The sequence below is a fragment of the Mirounga angustirostris genome, unplaced genomic scaffold (genome assembly GCF_029215605.1).
Source record: "Mirounga angustirostris isolate CCGP_5_RB_7025 unplaced genomic scaffold, mMirAng1.0.hap1 SCAF_3, whole genome shotgun sequence".
Taxonomy (NCBI): Eukaryota; Metazoa; Chordata; class Mammalia; order Carnivora; family Phocidae; genus Mirounga; species Mirounga angustirostris.
This window is the reverse complement of record NW_026991711.1, coordinates 108103775-108125701: the sequence shown is the minus strand read 5'-3', so window position 1 is coordinate 108125701 and position 21927 is coordinate 108103775. Positions and strand designations below refer to the sequence as shown.

General features: G+C 35.1%; 1 protein-coding gene across 1 annotated transcript in view; it reads left to right on the top strand.

Annotated features, from left to right (window-relative positions):
• LRP1B (LDL receptor related protein 1B) overlaps positions 1–21927 on the top strand; it is a 1839752-nt gene that overhangs the window by 1049688 nt on the left and 768137 nt on the right. Inside the window, exons 8-11 of the mRNA XM_045868938.3 lie at positions 8614–8836; positions 11893–12064; positions 14369–14512; positions 19818–20054. Coding sequence (XP_045724894.2) covers positions 8614–8836; positions 11893–12064; positions 14369–14512; positions 19818–20054 — 776 coding nt within the window. The remainder of the gene's footprint in view (positions 1–8613; positions 8837–11892; positions 12065–14368; positions 14513–19817; positions 20055–21927) is intronic.

The window sequence follows — 21927 nt, the reverse complement described above, 5'->3', positions numbered from 1 at the left end:
AGTGAATTAGAAGGCTGGGGACTGTGGCAAAGAAACGAGAAATAGAATTTGAAGGTTGGCAGAGAATGGAGAGGGTCAGCGGGGACAATGTCTCAATGAACTCAAAGAGCTATTGCAGTGAGAGTACCTGCACAATACAGATAGAAAACATACTGCCAGGTGGAAGAATAAGGTGCTCTTGTATGTGTGTGTGTGTGTGGGGGGGGTGGTTATCTCTTTTGGTACAGGTAAAATTTCTGGTGATGACAAACAATATACTGTTTATCACGATGGAAATTTGTGGTTGACATGTACTGGAAATAAAAGGTCAGATGTGGAGAGGAGGTGAAGAAAGCAAGGGAGAAAATTGTGAATCCATTTTTCTCGTAGATATTGGTTTGGTTGTGGTCAGAAAGCTAGAAAGCTAGGTGATGACTCTTAAATAAAAATAATGAGATAAAAAAATCAGAAGGTTGGCAGATGATTCTTTGAAGATGGGTGCTATTTGTGAGACCCTCAAAAAAAGCAGGAGATGTTACAAGATAAGAGGAAAATAATAATCTAGAATAATAATGGGGAGGGCACTGATTTTATATCTACCCCTGAGGTTCTTGTTAGGGGCCCACATTTTGAACAACTGCCAGGAAAGATGACCTCAGGAGCTGCAAAGTTTCAGTCAGTAAAGGTAAAACATTTGAAAGAACATTAAGAGTATAGTCTTAGAATACTGGGGCATTTGTGATCAAAGAGTTTCAGAGGGCAGATGAGAAGGGTTTGGGTAGGAAGAGAGGAGGTTGTATCAGTGGATAGAAAGTTATGCTGCACTGTACTGTATAAACAAGGATAACAAGGTTGAAAGATTTTGTCTTAGATAAAGATGAGTTTATAAGAGTTCCAATTATGGTGTGAGAATAAGGGCTGCCGGCTAGTGAAAATGTGAAGCCAAATGTGTCATTATCTTTCAGGCAGTTAGATTTGGCAGTTGCAGTCAAGCCATGGGTAGGAGGAATGAGTGAGTGAACATAAACCACATGATTCTTGTCTTGGAGAATAGAGGAAGTGATGGAAGTAAGCAAGTCAAGTTGGACCAGCCTTTTTCTACCCTCAGGCACTGAAAACACAGAGACATGATTAGTTTTTTTTTTTTTTTTTTTTGTATTGTTTTTGTTTTTCTTTTCCCCCACTGTGTCCCAATCTATGTTAAACAGTGATGAAATACCTATGTGACAAAGAGAAAAATAATAATAAAATAAAAATAATATGCAAATCTTTCTATTTCTCTCTCCCTCTTTTTTTAAAGATTTATTTATTTTTTTGTCAGAGAGAGAGAGAGAGAGAAATCACAAGCAGGGGGAGCGGCAGGCAGAGAGAGAAGCAGGCTCTCCACTGATCAAGGAGCCCAATGTGGAACTGGATCCCAGGACCCTGGGATCATGACCTGAGTTGAAGGCAGACGCATAACCAACTGAGCCACACAGGCGCCCCTTTCTTTTTCTTTTTCTTTTTTCTTTTTTTTTTTTTTTTTGAGAGAGATAGATTGTGTGCGTGCCAGCGGGTTGGGGGTGGGCAGGAGAAAAAGAGGAGAAAGAATCTGTGCGGAGCCAGATGCTGGGCTCGATCTCAGGACCCTGGATAGTGACCTGAACCGAAATCAAGAGTTGGATGCCTAACTGATTGAGCCACCCAAGGCCCCCTCTCTACTTTTTTTTTTTTTTAACCACTCCCTTTTTACAATGGTACGTTTATTAATTGTTGAGTTGAATTCTGTCTCTCAGAATATGGAAAATGGAAAACAAATGGAAAGTAAAGCCTAAAAGACTAAGATTTATTATTTTTTATTGTTTGGTTAAAATCATAAAAAAATGAGTTCAAGGCAGTGTTTGGGGTCAGGTGCAGATTGAGGTAGGCTGTATTTGATGGACACTTATGTTGCTTTCATATCTTTACTATTGTAAATAATGCTGCAATAAACATAGGAGTACATATATCTTTTCAAATTAGTGTTTTCATTTTCTTTGGATAAATACCCAATAGTGGGATTACTGGATCATATGGCATTTTCATTTTTTAATTTTTTGAGGAAACTCCATCCTGGTTTCCACAATGGTTGCACCAATTTATGTTCCCACTCACAAGGGGATGGGGGCAGTGAGAGAGGAGGGATACTGGAACATGTATCCACAGTCTCTCCAACACTTGTTATTTCTTGTCATTTTCACTAACCATTCTAACTGGTGTGAAGTGATATTTCATTGTGGTTTTGATTTGTATTTCCCTGATGATTAGTGCTTTTGAGCATCTTTTCATGTGTCTGTTGGCCATCTGGATATCTTCTTTGGATAAATGTCTATCCAGGTCCTCTGTCCATTTCTTGATCAGACTATTTCTTTTTGGTGTTGCGTGTGTAAGTTCTTTATATATTTTGGATATTAACCCCTTATCAGATATACTATTTGCAAATATCTTCTCCCATTGATTGTTTTATTTGTAGTTAACATTTCAATATAAAATATTTTCTAAAGTGGTATGATTTTTGATTGTCCAATATCTTCAGGACAAGAATTATCTAAATCTTAAAATAGAACATTAAACAAGGTAGTGGTTTCTCATGGCACTTTAGCTTCTAAGTATAGAAATCCACTGAAACCAGCTCAAATGTATAGAGATTTCCTGAGAGGTAGGAAAATCTTACATGTTCATGCAACTAAGGACGAGAAATAAAGATGGACTCTGTGGGGCGTAACTAATTCCTCACTCAAGGATTACAGGGCTCCTTTCATCCCGGTTTTCTGTCTCATGGCTTGCCCACTTCTGTGTACATGTTCCAGTATCCCTCCTCTCTCACTGCCCCCATCCCCATCCCCACCCTAGCTGTTCCTCTTGCCCATGTTAGCACAGCTGCCCACTAGGTAAGCTTCACACTTTTGGATTTAGAATACTGAGAGAAAGGATCTTGGTGACTCTGCTAAGCCTACGATTTGTTTTCATTTCTATCGCATGTTCCTCGTTGGTCTAATTATCTGTAAACAGGAAGGAGAGGGATGCTATTGGTACCTAAGGCTGCCCCTCTCAGGAACACTATCTGGGTGGAGCAGGTTTAGGTAAATAAGGATGTTAAATGGGTCAGCCACATTGACTGACATATCTAATATATGTATACTGCTGGGGGAATCATTAGTGGGAATGTTTCCAGAATATAGAGTAGCCAGCTGAGAGCCGGAGTCTGTATGTCAAGTTTAATTTCTGTGTGTTTATGTATGGACTGAAAACCAAGTTTGAGAGAGATTTTTCAAACAATGAAAGCAAAAACCTCAACAAGTAAAAATCAATAAATAACTGTCTTGAACAGTCTTGGCTAGGCAGAGAAAATAGTTTGTTTATCATCCACATCCCTTAAGTAGAAAGAGCTAATAGAATTTGAATTTAAACCTCTTACTCCAAAGACTCATTACTCTTTCAGATTTACGATTGCATTTTGGAATTGCAATGCTAAATATTTAATATTCCTACTTTAGTTCTGAATGTACTTTAATTACTCTATATAATGTGGAAAATTGCTTTCTTGTTCAATTTTTGTATAAACAATGGAAGAAATAAAGTAGTATTACTATTGATGTTATTTGAATAACACAATTATTTTAAAAAACAGGACTGAAAAATGAAGTTCCTAATGTAATTCTTGTCAAGGAAAATGCATACTATTTTCCTAAAATGTAAAGAAATGCAGTTACCTACTTTAACACATGATTAATAAACATGAATGGTTTCCTAGGCCCTAATCAGAACAATGTTTTTTTTTGTTTGTTTTTGTTTTTTTAATCTGGTAATATACGGCCCCCTAGTTTTATGTCTTGCCCCCCTCTCATCTACTCCCTAACCCAAATCTTGCTACGTAACCTCATTTTTCAGCAGTTAAAATGAATAGTAGGAATTTCATTGTGAGAACTCTGAAAATTTCTAAATTCCATCATGAAGCTATAACCAAAATGTTAGGAGTAAGAATGTGACACAAAACCAAGGTTGAGTATGCAGTTAAAAAGAGACAGACAGGACTCTGATGTGTTTACATTCCCCTTTGTCCGTTTGGACAACGTACACAACTACAGAAGCATCACTTAAAATGTATATCACTGGCAAAAGTAAGTCTTATTTTTATCAGCGAAAGAAAATAAAATACATGTTTTAAAATGTTAGTACCTGTAACAATTGCTTTGCTTTAAAGTGTAGGGATGATTGGAGCCATAACTCTGTAAGCATAGTGCTCTATCACTGTCTGTGAGGGCGTTCTTTGCGACTTTTGATCTATGTCAGGCAAGTTTACCAACAACACTCAAAGTTTCTTGCTATCTCCAACTGTATAAAACTTATATATCTATAGTAAAACAAGGCTACTCATCTAATTAACAAGGATGTTGGATAAAATCAGTTTCCCACATCTGATGAGGTAAGGAAGCCAAAATGGTAAACTCCTATACCACAGATGCTGAATCGGAAGAATATGAACTGGATGAATAAATGACAATTTGAAAGACATGTCGCTGTCCTTTATGAACTAATAGTTAAATATGTCAGAAATACAGACAGTAGTTGCAATATTGTTTTATTTTAATTTAAATTTCTGTGTTAGTGCCATAAAAAAAAAATAAGTGAAGAACAAGAGAAGAGCAAGCTCAATTTATTTTTCATGCTAGAGGATAAAAAAAATAATTGATACCACAGGAATGAACAGAGAGAGAAGAAATGTCATTATCGTAATCCTGAGGGAATAGGACATAGGACAGATTTTGGAGTGGTCCTTTCTATCCACCATGAGTTCAACGTGGTGCTATACAGGGGGCTCTGCTGTACCTGAAGCTGCGTCAGATACTTGGTTCCTGGTAGGAGAAGATGCTGAAAGGGTAATTAAGAACCTGGAAGTTAAGCGAGTTAAGTGTTCAGAAAATACTGAATAAGATGGAGTAAATGAGACTCCAAACTACCATCTGTGCTCCTTTTTATGGAATTTCTGGGGTAGAACATAGATTTACCTACCCATAGTCTCCAAGCCCAGAGGCAGTAACTAGAAAGTACAAGACTATGGCATTTCAGTTCAAAAGGCATAACATAATATAATTATGAGAAAAATCAAGCAAATTCAACATGAAGATATTCTTTAAAACAACTCGTTTACCCTTCAGAAATGGTAACACCGTGAACAACAAAGGAAGGCTGAAAAACTGTTCAGAATTAAAAGAGCCTAGAGAAAAAAGATGATTAAATGCAACATATAATGCTGGATTAGACTCTAAATCAGAAAAAAAGGGAAATTTGACTATATAGAACATTATTGGTCAATGGGCATAATTTGAATAAAAACTGTATATTGTATCAGTGTTAAAATTATTGATTTTGATAGGTGTATTGTGGTTATGCAAGAGAAGGTCCTTGCACTTAGGAAATGCAGGCTGGAGTGTTTTGATGTAACAGAGTACTAGGCAATGTTTGCAATTTACTGTCACAGAGTACTAGGCAGTACTAGAAATAGCCAGAGGGACAAAAGGTGAATAACTGATGAATCTAAGTGAACGACATAGGTGTTCATTTGACTATTCTTATAACTTTTCTGTAAGTTTGAAATTATTTCAAAATAATGAGTTAAAAACTAAAGGCATGACAAACATTCAAGTTATGGCTCTGGTAGTGGCTAATCATGTGGACTTTGAGCCTATTTCCTCTGTAAAATAAAAATAATCTGCCCCTTCTATCTCAGAGGGGAAGATCAGTGAGATAATGGGGTTCACAAAACATTATTTACTTTTTCTAAGATTTGGACAGATATTTTATAGGAAAGAAAAGAGTGATTTTTCAACCAAGCTACACTTCTATCACAAATGAAATTTGGTTAGATTTTAGATGCAAACTTTAGCTCTTGCTTTCAATTCTAATATAACTATGCCTCAATTAAAGATGCCCTGAGAATGAAGTTTTTCTCTGTAACAGTAGTAGGAGATTTTAAACTAAGGTTAAACATTACTAAAACAAGTAAAAAAAAAAAAAAGTGCGTAATGTGACTATGGGTGCTTGCTGCTTACAGTTTTATGGTATCAGTGCTATTATCCTGGTGAACTCTTCCATTTCTTGCATTTCAATTATAAGTGAACAGAACTCATCATAGTCAGTGTTCTGAAGTTTGAGAAAGGTCAATTTGGTGTAAGGAACATCTTTTATGTCTCCACTGGGCACTAGTTTTTTTTTACTATGTGTTGGGAATACAAAGATAATAAATTCTTTACTGTTTCTTCTAGTTCTTTGTTTTTCTTCACATACTCAAAGCCTTCCTGTTCTTTTGATTTTACTCTTCATTAAAACAGGGAGATTTTGATGAGTCATATATTTATACTTTTTCCCCCATATTTTGGCTGAAACTACTCAGAGAGTTACCTCAACTAGTTCTATTATGATCTGGAATAAATATGAGAATCACTTGCATCATTCCTGCAATAGTAGGTCAATATCACTGAAAATCTTAGAAAAATAAATCACATTTTCCCGACCCCTTTCATCATCAGCTGGTTCACTCTTCCTCCAACTTCTCAAGTAACTTCTCAAAATTACTAGTATTTTAACAAATACCAAATTCAACAGCATTTTCTTAATCTATGTTATTTTTTATTTTGTGAAGTGATTGACCCAGCCAGCCACTGCGGTCCTTTATTCTGGAACTTTTCTCCCTTAGATTTCTATGAAAGTCTGTGTGATCTCTTTGACCATAGCCTCTGATTTTTATTTGGCTTTCTTTCTCCAACAGCACATCTCCATGGTTCTGATCTTAGCACACTTTTCTTTTTTACATCCCTTTTGGGATTGCATGTAATTAAGTCATCTCAAGATGACTTCCAAGAAGTCTCTAGCTCCAGACTCATCTTTCCTCTTCAAACCATGTAGTTGGTACAATCACCTGCTTTATGTCACTATGCATAGTCTATACATATCACATTATCCATAGTGTGCCCAGAGCCTGCAACTCTAAATACCCAAACCTACCCACACACCAGCATCTCTTCAGCTCTGTGAAATGGACCAGTCAGAAAAGGATACTAGAAAAGGAGAGGCATTTTTGTATGGGATGAAAAAGAGAGCTTCATAAAACAGGAATAGTGGGTAGTGTTCTACAGTAAGAAATAGGAAAACTAGGTATTCCTTATAGTAATTTAACTTGGGATAGCTATGAACAAATTGATTTAAAGTGAAGAAAGATGAGATGCAAGATGGAAGCAGGAAAAGAGAGAGAGCAAGTGCAAGTGAGCGCATAGGGGCAGAAGTTTGAACGTTAAGCATGACAATAAAACATAACGCCATATGTCCTTTTATTTATTCTTTACTAGAATAGAAAAGCTCTTCACCTGAATAGAATGTTACTTGAAAAATAATTTTTAACTTATTGTGATAAATTGGTCTTTCAAGAACATTTAGGGAAATATCTTCGCAGAATAAAACCCTGCTTATACGGTTGCAGAATAGTATGCCTTAAGGTTTAAAAATTAGTCAAAACCTCCCGCAGGAGAAAGAGCTAAATTACAGTTTAAATAATCCTTTTTAGCTTGAAATATACCCCATACTATTAGATGATGCAAGGGTGTTGAGAAAAGTAACTAAAAACTAATTCACCAAGTTTATAAAATCAAATATTCTATACTCTAGGTAATCTTAATATTGCTCAGTCACTGTAAATCAGATTATTCTTGAGATTGTATTTAAGTCAAGGTAAAATAGTCTTCTATTTACAAATGTAATTTAGTCTCCTGAGTAGGTAATCTTGTTAAAATATCGTCAGGTTAACTGAAATTGATTTGTGTTTACTAAACATAGTGAATACTAACCAAATATTAGACACTGAGGTGTTGGAGGTATTTAAACCTTTGATAGACACTGTTAGTGTTTCACGGAAGGATTATTATTTTTTTGTCTCAGAGGTCAACATTGCTTTTTAGACTGTTCCTTCAAGTAAAGGGAAAATGAGGAGAAATGGCCTGTATTTGCTTTATGAAATTTTGTAATTTGGGAATATTTGGGAGAATTTGGGATTGGTTTTGGGGGGATTATTTATGTTTTATTTCCATTGCTACAAACACCACATTTGCTTTTCCATCTGCTTAATTCCATTCCAGGTTTGCTATTCTCTACCACTCATAGCATCGTTGAGCTCCACATAATAGCTTTTATAGGAGACAGACATTACTAGGCAATTTGAAAAGCAGGTTGAAGATAAAGCCTGATAGCTCACGTGCCCTGGCCTGGTGGCTTGGCTCACTTCTGAAGCTTATACCAAATGGGCTGCGTGCGTTCCTGTGGTGTCTGTGCATCGGCTCTATGAGGCTTAAAGAAACATTTCCCCTAATACAATAATAAACCCACCATAATCATTCGTTTTGGGGAAATTTTACAGTTGTTGGTTAACCTGCTCCCTTATGCCCTGCAATATTCATTAGCAGATTTCTCTGTTTATGAGTGATATTATATGGAAATGGTTATGGGAAGCTAAAAGATGTAACCACTGAAATAAATTAGAAGGGAAAGTTCTGTTTTTTACAGATGGTTCTATTGAATAAGCTCCCCCGCCCCCTTCCACTTTAACATTTAGTTTTCTTTCAACAGAAAACTTTTCTTTACTGACTACGGGAATGTGGCCAAAGTGGAGCGATGTGACATGGATGGGCTGAACAGAACAAGGATAATTGATTCAAAGACAGAGCAGCCAGCTGCACTGGCACTAGACCTAGTCAACAAATTGGTTTACTGGGTAGATCTTTACTTGGACTATGTGGAAGTAGTGGACTATCAAGGAAAAAACAGACATACTATCATTCAAGGCAGACAAGTAAGTACAATTTTGTTAGAAAATGCAGCTAAGGTAATAAAATGAATGGTGGTGTACTAGGAAGAAGACCCAAAATCTGAATTGCAATGTTGAAAATTTCTTATGAAGTCAAGCTGTAAAGGGTCATAAAAATTGTGATGTATTTCCTATGAGGGAGAATGTTCTTTTCACAGTGCATTCCATAATATTGGAGATGCCTCTGACTTCCTCCTTTGCTCTATTAAAAGCAAAGCACACAAAACAAAGGCCAACAAAAATAAAACAAAAACAATAAGCAAAAGCACAATTGCCACACTAGTAAGAAAGGAATTAGAATAGGACAGATGTTTTGACCTGTTAAAAGTAAAACTTACTAAAACTAATTTAAATCGTTTATTTATAAGGAAAAAAATAGTTCATTTATAAGGAGCTGGACTATCATCTCTCCCATGTGGCCTTGGAGATATTGTGCTAACAAAGGCATATGGCTGCTCACAAAAATATTTTTATTATTTTCAAAGGCTGGACTACATGTTGCCTTCTGATGTATTCAAGTACTTCCTAGAATGAGAATCCTGTGAAAGTCACTGAGGTCAAGATCTTTACCATCTGTATAGTTTTTCCCTTGCTGAATTACAAGGTTTTGCTGATAACACTCAGTAGACACTTAAAGGAGATCTCTAAGTTGAAATAAGCTTATTCGCTAGTGTACTTTCTTCAATTGAATTTTACCTTGGTGATCGCACTAATTTCTTCTGAGATTCTTATTCTATGGAGCCGAAATATGTGAATCCCTTTTCTTTCTTTTGCAATCCAAGACAAAAATATTCTGTAATGATCCATTAAAGTTACCTTTATTTCTAATCAGTTTTTAACAATGAAATTCTTTTACCTTCCTTGAAAGACAAACAAATGCACTAATCTGGGAGTAAAAAAAGTGTCCAATATTAGAGATGAGGCCAGTTATTTCTTTTGTACTTTTGCCTGTCGTAAAAACTTGATTTCTTTAGAAAGCCTTAGTTATGACTTTTAGAGGATCTAATCTCTAAAATGATTATGATGGGTCTTCTTTTTACCTATATGTAATTACAATTTTAAACCTTATAAGAAATTCAAATAATTTTCCTCAGGATTACTTTTAAAACGTTTTCTAATGTCTGGTTTTTAGTTATTCATTTTTTTCATTTCTATTTCCTGTGTTTTTTCTGATTCCTTAAACATATGCTTACTCTGTCACTAAGTCATCCAACATAGATACTTTTTTCTAAATATTTGGGCTGTAGGCGGAATGGTCTAGCTACCACTCTAAGCTCCTCCCACTGGTATCGGGAGTAGCAGGGCAGGCAACAGTGTACTTATTTTATGGGAAACAGGCTCTTCTGAAGGAAGGAACAGGGACATTGAATACAATTTCATCTTTACTACTGAACCTATTTTCTACCCTGCCCAACTGTTCCCTCGGTGGCTGTGCTTTTTCTCTTGGGTGTGGATTGGCAATTATGTAAAGAGCAAAGTACGCCAGAACCACACACTCCCAGATGAATGGCTCCAAACTTCGGGCAAAACATACATGAGATTAATGGTGGTGGAAGAATTGAGTTTACCTGCAATTTTTATGGGAAAAAGTATTGCTCAAGTAAAATTTGGGCTTAGATGTATCTAGAGAATATGATATCAGCTTATGTGTAAATGATATTAGTATATAAACACATGACACCCCCACCCCTTCTCTCTATCACATGCACTTGTGCATGAGTGTGGGTACACACACACACACACACACACACACGCACACACACACTGGGGAATGACCCTTATATTGGAAAACATTATTTGGGCTTTAACATGGAATGATTCTCTTCATTAATTCCTAGCTTACATTTCTCAGTTGGTTAAGTGTCTGCTTTTGGCTCAGGTCATGATTAGGGTCCTGGGATGAGACCCAGTCAGGCTTCTTGCTAACTGGGAGTCAGTTTCACCCTCTCCCTCTGCTCCTCCCCTGGCTTGTGCTCGCTCGCTCTCTCTCTCTCTCAAATAAATAAGTAAAATCTTTAAAAAAATAAATTTTTACAGTCAAACCATACATACTTTTTCAAATTCTCTTAACTACAAATCTATACTAAAAGTGCCATATATAATGCCAAAGAATTGTGACAGATTTTTTTCAACGGAATCTCTACAGCAAATCGAATCATAGCCCCACCCTACCCTGACACAGAACCATTTTAAATTAACTATAATAGGAGGAATGCCCAAAAGCATTGTGCTTAGCATGTAGGCATTTGTTTGAGAAGATCAATAAACTCATTCTTCTGATGCTTTACTAGAAGCTTGCGATGACTGCAAGGTATCCATTCCTCCACTCAATTCCCAGGACCTCTGCTAAGGAGAGTTATGTTGTTCAGGTGTCATTACTTCCAAATCCATTATGAATAGGCTTTAGAAACATATGTGATTTATGAGTAAAGTGCTCTTTTTTTTTTTAATTATTCCAAATACATAGTTTCATTATTTATTGTTTCCCATGCTGGGACAAGTATTCGTCTAAATGAACTTGTGGCTTAAAAAAATGGGATTTAAAATAATAATCATAATTATATATATATATGGGATTTTGAACATATAAAATAAATTTTCAAAGGTGTTTTCTCATCAGTCCTTACACAGCCAGAGCTATACTTTTTTAGATTCTGTATCTCCTGACTATATGAACAAGCAGCCCATAAAAACATCTCACATCTTATATAACAGTGCCATAAGCATCTTATTGAATATGCTTGGAAATTTTGCTCTCACTCGCCTTTGAAAAGTAGCTACTAAACATGTTTTCTTAATGAATCATGAATAAAATTCTCCATACATTTGGAACTGCTTTATCTACTACTGCATAATGTTTCCTTCTCAGAGAAAAAAATTAAATTAGTGAAATGTTTAATTCTTTGAGAGAAAATAAACGATAATATGTGTGTGACTCTCCTACTATGAGAATTTTCCACAGTAGTAAGTACAATGAGTTTTTCTTTCAAGTTGAAAGCAGCATAATTAAAAATCATAGTTATTTTTGCCCCTCCATATAGGTCAGACATCTTTACGGCATAACTGTGTTTGAAGACTATTTATATGCAACCAATTCTGATAACTTCAATATCATAAGGATAAACCGATTTAATGGCACAGATATTCATTCATTCATTAAAATAGAAAATGCTCGAGGAATCCGAATTTATCAAAAAAGAACTCAACCAACAGGTAAGACACAGGACTTCTTCATTGCCTTTATAATGGTGGGCTAAAGGGGGTTATGGTCCTTGTGCTTTGTATGGAGTTAGAATGGGTAAGTCATAAATTCTCTGTTTGATAGCAAAAGTATACATGTCTGCTTGATAAAATGGAAGAGCACTTCCAGCACAAGTCTAAATGACAAATCGTTCAGTTCCTAGTGAATTGTTTCTACAACCATAGAATTGAAATGATGGCTAGATTTATATTCAGGAAAGAGCTTTCAATCATGATGTATGTAGACAGGAAACCCAGACGCTAAGATGCTAAGGATTCTTTTTTTTTTTTTTTTTGGTATCATTGTGGGAGACATTTCAAATCAGGTGACTCTCTTACAGAATCTATCCAGCTTTTATTGTAGTCATTCCGGTCTCTTAACTTACCCCAATTATTCTTTAATACAAGTTAATTAAAAAAATAACTTTTAATGAGAAGGCTATAATGTTTCTAAGTATTTCTTAAAAACACAAACTAGTTATTTTTGCATAGCAGGTTAGTGATGCTTGCTCATCAATACAATTTACATTCAATTATATATAGAATAATGTAACATACAAGACCAACCAACCTCAAATTTTCATTCTCTTTTTGTGTTTCAAATTGAAACTAATTTGGAATTATCTAAACATTAACATAGATTTAGTTGAGACAATGTATTGTTTACAAATCTGTTTACAGTAAATTTAAATTTGGAATTCTGTAAGTAACCTTATTAGAGTTTGGTGTTAGGATTGATTTATTTGCCAATAATTCATTGACCATTTACTGTGTGCCAGGAACTATTGTATAGACATTATTGTATAGAAACAGCAGTGAATAAAACAGCCCCCAAAATTCTTGCTTATATGAGATTTGCTTCCTAGTAGAGAAAACATAATTTTAAAATGACCAAGTAAATTATTATTATATTAAAAGATAATGAGTGCTCTAGAGAAAAATAAAGCAGATAGGAAGTCTCAGGAATGGGGGTGATTTGCAATTTTATATTGAATGGTCAGAGGAAGTCCCACTGAAATAATGAAATTAAATGGAGACTCGAAATAATTGAAGAAGTGAGGCACGGACATAGCAGGTAGGGAGATGAGCAAGCACAAAGACCGTGAGGAAGAACATGCTTAGATTTTTCAAGGAGCAGCAAGGAGACCTATGTGTCTAAAGCAGAGTGAAAAAGCGAAAAAGAAGTAGAAGATGAGGCTGGAGACATGAAAGAGGACCATAATAAGTAGGGCCCTATAGATAATTATAAAACCTTTTCCTTATACTTTTATTGAGATGAGGAGTCCTTAGGAAGCATTAAGCAGAGGAGTCTCATGATATGACTGACTTTTTAAAGGAATCAATATGACTACTGTGTTGACAATAGGCTATGGGGGACAAGAGTGGGTGTTAGAGATCTTTTCATTTAGAAAATCAGGAATACAAAACAAACATGGCACGATTTTTAAAAGTATAACCATTTTATTATTAAAAGAAAATTGCCATGTTATTTGTCACAATTTCAAGTGGTGATCAAAAAGAAATATAATTACAATAGTATATAAAATTTTACTGACATTATTCCAACCATAGCCTTTTTTTCTTTGACTCATCTTTTTCTCATTCTCTTCATACAGTACTTTTCCTTTTCTTTTTTCCTTCTCTAACTTCAACCCTCATGAAATATCCTACTTCTCAATCTCCACATGTAAACTAGCCTCCTCTTTTTGAAAATTACTGTCACACACACACACACACACACACACACACTCATTTTGTGGTAGAGTTCTCAAAATGGCAACGGACTCAAAACTGAAAAAAATATATATATGTCTCAGAACTTCTTAATAAAGATAGTTACTGAATCACATATCTTCTAGGTTAAGTGCTCATATAATGGATTATTTCAAAAGAAATCCTTTCTCTGCTTAATTACCTAACCTGGCATATTTTCACAGTATCTTTTTATATTTGTAAGAAATATGCATTTTTAAAAAGAACAAGCATGCATCAAAAAAATCATGTTACTTATTTTGCTTACATGTAAACAGTTTAAATTAATATAAAAGCAGAATTGGTTTTTTTAAAATATATTTTTAGGAGGACTTTAGCAAATTCCTACTTCTTCTTCTATGAGGTTTAAACTCTTTTTTCAACTGATTATGGTAATAAATAGCTGGGTATAAAGATTTTTGGTAGGATTCCCTCTTCTTGCACTGCAAACGTTTCAACATACTGATGTACATAATTATCTTGTCTCTGGAGAATTTCAAGTGTGCTGTTTTTTATTTGTTGTAGTCAGAAGCCATGCATGTGAAGTGGATCCATATGGAATGCCAGGGGGATGCTCACACATCTGTCTGCTCAGCAGCAGTTACAAAACACGGACCTGTCGCTGCAGGATGGGCTTCAACTTGGGAAGTGACGGCAGGTCGTGCAAAAGTATGTTGTTAAAATCAAACATTTTGCCAGCAGCCACTGCTTCAGGATAGGTTTATTTATTTTTTTATTATTAATTGGGGACGTCAACATCAGGAATAATATAAGACTTCAACAGGTGAAATTTGCCTGCAAAATGTACCAGCCATTTTTCTCAGTATTCTGGGTTTTTTGTTTGTTTTGTTTTGTGATGATGGGAATGAGAAACTGAATCAGGTTACAGAGTCACTAAATTTATGGATCCCTGGGAAACATACTTTAGGGTATATTTTTAGGAAGATCCTTTCCTTAATTCCTTAAAGAAGGTTTTTGGTCTAATGAGACTGAATATTTGGTTAACCATATTTTCTCTTATCTGAACTAAGAAGCAGCTCCTAGTAATAGGTGTGTTGTTTAGTCCAACAGAAATCCACATAGAGTAATGTTTCATCTTATCCAGCATCACTGGGGAGTGAAATTCATTTCATTATTTAATTTTCCAAGTAACTGGAGCTATACTAATTAAATGTCAATCTCTTTAACAATTTTATTGAAAAGCTTTCTAACAGTAAGACATGTCTCTGTTTTATTTTTGAAATATGCCGAATAATTTGTTTCTTATTTAAATAAGCTAATACATAATTTTATACATGACTTTTGTAAACTTAGATTGTTGCCCCAAAATTAGTTAAATTAAGGTCTTTACTTGGGGTCTTCATAATCAAGTATAGTAGAATGGTCCTTATAGAAATGATGTCCATGTGGAGACTGTTGTCCTTTAAATGTCCCTCAATACCATAGTTTTTAAAGTTATGGTGACTGCTTTTTACAGTGCCCATCGTGTCTCCATTTTGTTATAGCAATGGCTTTTTATTTATGTCAGTTTTTCCTCTCTGGTCACTGTCTTGCCATCTCTTCTGACTTTCTTGTCATGTGCTCACTGAAGACCGTGACATTAGATCACTAAATTTGTTAAAATTTTAAGTCTAAATGGTAGCACAAATATCTTTTTAATCAAACACCCAGGAGGCTCAACTGTGATAAAATATATGTATTAGTATTTTGTTTTCATTTCTAACTTTGTATTAAATGCTGGGTCTCCTGTTCAAGAGGTCCTCTGGATAACTGAGAGAAGTCTCAAGATGAGTGAAGTTGCATACGCGCGTGTGTGTGTGTGTGTGTGAGACCAGCCTTTAAACTGGTGTGGTTACTACTTGGAAAGTGATGGCATGTCATAAAAAATGCAACCGTACACATTTATATATACGTATTTGCATGCATACATACATACATATGTTTGGGGGAAAATGGGATCACAGTTGTCTAAGCTTTAATCACCCTTAATATAGTGTATCAATCAAGGTACATTTACATTAACAGAGACAATTCTAGTTATTTTAAGCAGAAAAGATTGAATGCAAATAGATAGGTGCTTACACAATCAATGAAAAGCCTGAAGCAATAGCTTCTAGACTCAGTCCTCAGAACATCCCTCAAAACCACCATTGAACTACCCTGGCTTCAGATTGGAAACCTGACACACTCAGAAGCCAGGCATTGGGAAGCCACAAATGCCAATGGTAACTTCAAAAACATACCATTTTAACTAATATCCAGGAATCTCCACAACTTGCACCACAACTGCTACCTCCAGAAATATGTCACAACTGATAGTCTCTACTGGCAAACAAAACAAAGCAAAACAAAAACAAAACAACACAATACCGTCTTCCTTGCCTCTTGATATACACAAAGGAAGAACACTAATGTGGAAAAATTCAATTTCTCTTTTGGATGAATACCAACAGAAGTAGAAAAAAGCAGCCTCATTTCCATACCCCAAATGTGGGTTAGTACATCTTATTATAGGTACTTAAAACCAGGCCCATCACTCTATGAGTGTCTCTGAAATGTAGTTTTTAGTTTCAATTGTCTATCGTACAAGAAAACACACCAGAAGAAACTTTAAAATGGGTTTTGAACGACTAAAATAAGTGACTTAAGTAAACAATGGGGAAAAAAAATCGTTATTCTTATTTAAAGCATACACACACAGGGACACGTTGGGGGTTCAGTTGGTTAAGCATCTGACTCTTGGTTTTGGCTCAGGTCATGATCACAGTGTTGTGAGATTGAGTCCTGGTTGGGGCTCTGCATTCAGCAGGGAGTCTGCTTGAGATTTTCTCCCTCTGCCCACCCTGCATCCCCCGTCTCCTGCTTGCGCTCTCTAAATAAACAAACAAACAAATAAAGAAAATCTTTAAAAAATATAAAAAATAAAACATACACACACACACATACATCAAACCAATGAAATACCAGGTTTACTGAATACCAATGACAACATCAATTAAAAATAAACAGCAGGATGCCTGGGTGGCTCAGTCCGTTAAGCGTCTGCCTTCTACTCAGGTCATGGTCCCAGGGTCCTGTGACTGAGTCCCGCATTAGGCTCCTTGCTCAGCGAGAGGCCTGCTTCTCCCTCTCCCACTCCCCCTGCTTGTGTGCTCTCTCTCTCTGACAAATAAATAAAATCTTTAAAAGAAAAAAACATTAGCAAAAGTGGGTGGTGAAACTAGTATTCTTATGCATTGTTAATAGAATTGGAAATTGATATCACTGTTGGAAAGACATTTGATAAAATATTTTAAAAAAACCATAAAACTGACAGTGTTAAGAAATTATCCTTATTTTGACTGAAGAAATTCATTGTAAATGTATTTATAAAACAAAAACCCAGAAACAATCTAAATATCCGACAATAAGTAAGCAGCTGACTGTATCATATTGCCTCTCTAGCAGGTAACATGATGCTGTCGTTGAAAATAATGTTTTGGGGGTGCCTGGGTAGCTCAGTCAGTTAAGCGTCTGCCTTCGGCTCAGGTCATGATCTCAGGGTCCTGGGATCGAGCCCCACATTGGGCTCCCTATTCAGTGGGGAGTCTGCTTCTCCCTCTCGCCCTGCTTGTGCTCTCTCTCTATCACAAATAAAATCCTTAAAAAAAAAAAAAAAAGGATATAATGTTTTGAAGACTTTAATGACAATAAAATACAATTTTTTAAAACGAGGGTACTAACTTGTATATATAAGGTTCCTATTTTTTTTTAAAGATTTTATTTATTTATTTGACAGAGAGAGAGAGAACAAGCAGGAGGATTGGCAGGCAGAGGGAGAGGGAGAAGCAGGCTCCCCAAGGACAGGCAGCCCGATGCGGCTCTCTATCCCAGGACCCTGGGATCATGACCTGAGCCGAAAGCTGTTGCTTAACCAACTGAGCCACCCAGGCGTCCTAAGATTCCTATTTTTATTTTTTTTTAAGATTCCTATTTTTAAAAAACAAAAGTATCTATGTATATAAAGTTGGTAGAAAATGTTAATTTTCAAATAAATCTGCACTACTTTTAAATAATATGCAATATTATTTTTAAAAAATACTCTTGAAAGTAGGTGGACACTGAGAAGCTGTAAGGGCAATGAGGAAGAAGGATGTTAATATTCTTTACCAGTAATTCCATTTCTATAAATGTATACTTAGAGATCATCTAAGAAAATGTGTAAAATTTTATGTTGAAGATAAACATGCTTATCTCAGTATTATTATAATAATGAAAAGACAAAATCAACTGGGGAACAGTTTGACAAATTATCATATATTATACTGATCATACTGAAAGAATGTAAGGCTTAAAATAATGGATTAACATAGAACATAATTTTGATGCTAAGATTTAATAATAAAAGCAGAATATAAAATTGAGTGTCCTCTTCTATATAATTAATAGCACATTAGAAAAATAACTAAATAAATTAAATTTGAAATAGTCACATGAAGGAATACATATAACAGCGAAAATAAGTGAACAATAACTGCAACAACCATGGATGAATATTACAAATATAATAAGAATAAAATTAATTCACAGAAGAATTCACACATGAAATTCAAACATGCAAAATCAAACAATGTACTGTTGGGAAATACATGCAACATATGAACTAAAACTTGACAAAATACACGATAAACAAAATAATCAGGATATTGGACGTCTTTGGGATGAAAGGGGAATAGGAAAAAAAGGGGTGGGGAATTGGTTTAGGGCACATGCATACCTTTTAGTGTTCTGGAAATATTTTAAGATCTGTGCCAGGTGCATGAGATTTATTTTTCTTTATATATTAAGATATAATAAATACAAGTTTATATACATTTAATATTCAGTAACACAATTTTTTAAAGAAAATGAGAGAAAAATATATAAACTGACAATATTGTTTGTATTGAGGGTATTGAGTTTATGAGTAATTACTCATTTTTTTTCTCCTTTTTTCTCCAAATTTTCTATAGTTTAGTTATTTTACTTTGCTAAGAATCTCACTTATGGTACTGTTATGCCATATAATTGAATCATTTGTATCCTCAGTTTTATTAATAAAACTCAGTAAGTTTTCCATTTCATATAAAGTATTTTCTTCAAATTGTATGGACCAAACTAAGTCAATTGCTCTAGAAATTGGAGAGCCTGGCATGTATTTCGTATGAAAGTCTGAAGGAGTCAATTCACTCTGTAGAAAAAGCTACATTGATTCTAGCATTTTAACCTGGGAAAGAGTGTTTTGTTTGGAGTTTTTGTTTTTGTTTTGTTTTGTTTTGTTTTGTTTTGTTTTGTTTTTGATAAGGGCTGTGTTGTACATCAGAGTTACTGGGAGACACCATCAACCTCTAACATTCTAATTAAGATGTAAAGAAAAAAGTGAATGCTTTAACTGGCATTTTATTTCATTTCTTTAAAAAAATAAATCACTTGTTTAGACATTTGTGATATATTCTCCTGCACGTTTGTGATAGTGTGATTCTATTTGTTTGCCTTTTGACAGCCTTAGATGCAAACTCCGAGAAGGGATGTTTTAAATATTCTGTAGTTTTTAGCATTTTCAGACATAATGAATGCTACAGTTAGTATCTACAGAATGTGTTAGATAGATTGTAATGAATTGTAAAATTAAATGTGCCGGATGTTTTAATAAATGCCCATTTTACTGTCACCAGTTATCCAATGATCTGTCATGTTTTTGCTATACAGACTGTTATAGACAAAAGAATAATTAACTAAATATAACCCATTCACGGAAGTAATTTCTGTTTTAATTAAAGTAATGCAATTAGCTGGCCTCCTTGCATCAAGATACATTTGGCATATTTTAGAGTTTAATTTTTGGTATTGAATTTAAAAAATGCTAATTGTTCCAGTTAATTAAACAGTGGCATTCTGCAGTGTACAGAAGATTAGGCAGCCTCAGTTGTTTGTGTTTGTAATCTTTCTTCTGCAGGACCGAAGAATGAGTTGTTCCTCTTTTATGGGAAAGGACGCCCAGGAATTGTTAGAGGAATGGACTTGAATACCAAGATAGCTGATGAATACATGATCCCCATAGAGAATCTGGTAAACCCTCGTGCTTTAGATTTCCACGCAGAAACCAATTATATCTACTTTGCTGACACCACCAGTTTCCTAATTGGCCGGCAGAAGATAGATGGCACAGAGCGAGAAACCATCCTAAAAGATGGTAAGTGATAATATGTAATATTAACAGCAAACTGCCCCACTGATACAGTGCTGGGAAAGGATAAATCCGACATATGTCCAACTCACTTCAACCAGAACCTAAGTACTTACTGTTGATTTCAAAACAGTTGTTGATTGAATTTTCTTCAGTAACATTATTTCTACCTGTTTTTCACACACCAGCATATTAAAACCTCCATGATAAAATGGAACTTGGAATTGTCCACCACATTTTAAACATTACTGGAATTAAATTAAGCTACTTATTCACCTTCATGGAAAATATAGATTTACAATTATATGTTTATAGGGCTATATGGCAGAACATAAGATTTAACAGGACATTAGAGACTTGTGTAATATTTGATTCTTACTAGGATATTGGTCATGTCATTCAGAGTGCATTAAAAATATCAATGTCCCCATTGTCATTGCATTTCTTGCATATTGTTTGTTTATAAATCATTAAAACTGACTTCTCCAGAGTTGCCCTTGAAATATCTGTATTCACAGAGATACTTTCTTTATATCTAGTTTTACTTATAAATACTTACATGCAAGACTATATTTGCAAATATATATGCCTATACTTTATTAAAACAGTGTATTTTACAAATTTCATGGCTTAAGAACAACCAATCAAGTAACAAAATAATGTAACTTTGGTATAAGTAGAAAATATCTTTAATAATCAAGCAAACCAAATCTTTGACTACTAGTCAGTCACTTTAGACATGTTCAGTTATGATTCTGGACCTCAGTTTCCTCACATACACACCCTGCTCACTTCTCAAATATTTTAAAAATCCTTGATTTAGGGAACATTAATTATATGTTTATTAGATGAAGAACACTGTGTTAGCTATCTTAGGAGATAAAGGGAATGTTAGAAAGTGGCTACTGCCTTCAAGGTGTTCATAATCTACCTTTGGAGAGAATATAAATGCACAAAAAATGTAAATGCTTTGCAGCATTTAATTTATTTAATAAGTTCAAAGAAGACCTAAAGAAAATATATGATTATTGGAGAATATCTGTGTAATGGGTCTCCACAGGGAGGAAGAGACGTCTTTATGTTAGTGTTCCTAGAGAACTTTGTGTGCAGGAGGTGGTATTTGGGCTAGATCTTAAAGGAAGAATGTTAAAGGGGAGGGGAGGATAACTTCAGCCACCAGGAATTCCGTGGAAAAAAGAAAAAAAAATCAAGTACTACAGAAAGAGGATGAGGGGAACATTAAGTAGATCACTACAAGAGGTTTAGGTTACAGGGAATAGGGTCAGAGGAACAGTGAAAAGTGAGAGATGATGAAATCAAAGACTGAAATGTGAGGTGAAGAGGCTTGGAGGAAATCCTGAAGGGCTAAGAGGCAGGAAATGCTTTTGAGTCAAAGAATAACGTGAATGAAAAGATATTTTAGGAGAATCAGTCTGGTGGTAGAGTGCAGAATGGAGCAGAGAGGAAGGAGAGAGAATAAAAGCAGATATGGACTAAAATTATTTACAGCATGAGTGCTAATGAGTGGTGGTCTTTCCTGACTTCATGGGAATGGGGTAGCATAAGGAGATCATTCATTCAATTCAGGTTCGCTATAAATCAAACCTTGAATGATAAAATGTACACTTTCCACGAGTGACAGACGGAGTGTTAAAATGAAAAAAATCCCTGTTTTTTTTTTTTTTTATTACAGTTGTTGTTTATACTTTACTGATTAAGGCAATATAAAGCCACCATGACTTTTTTTTTTTTTAAAGATTTTATTTATTTATTTGAGAGAGAGAGAATGAGAGACAGAGAGAATGAGAGGGAGGAGGGTCAGAGGGAGAAGCAGACTCCCCACTGAGCAGGGAGCCCGATGCGGGACTCGATCCCGGGA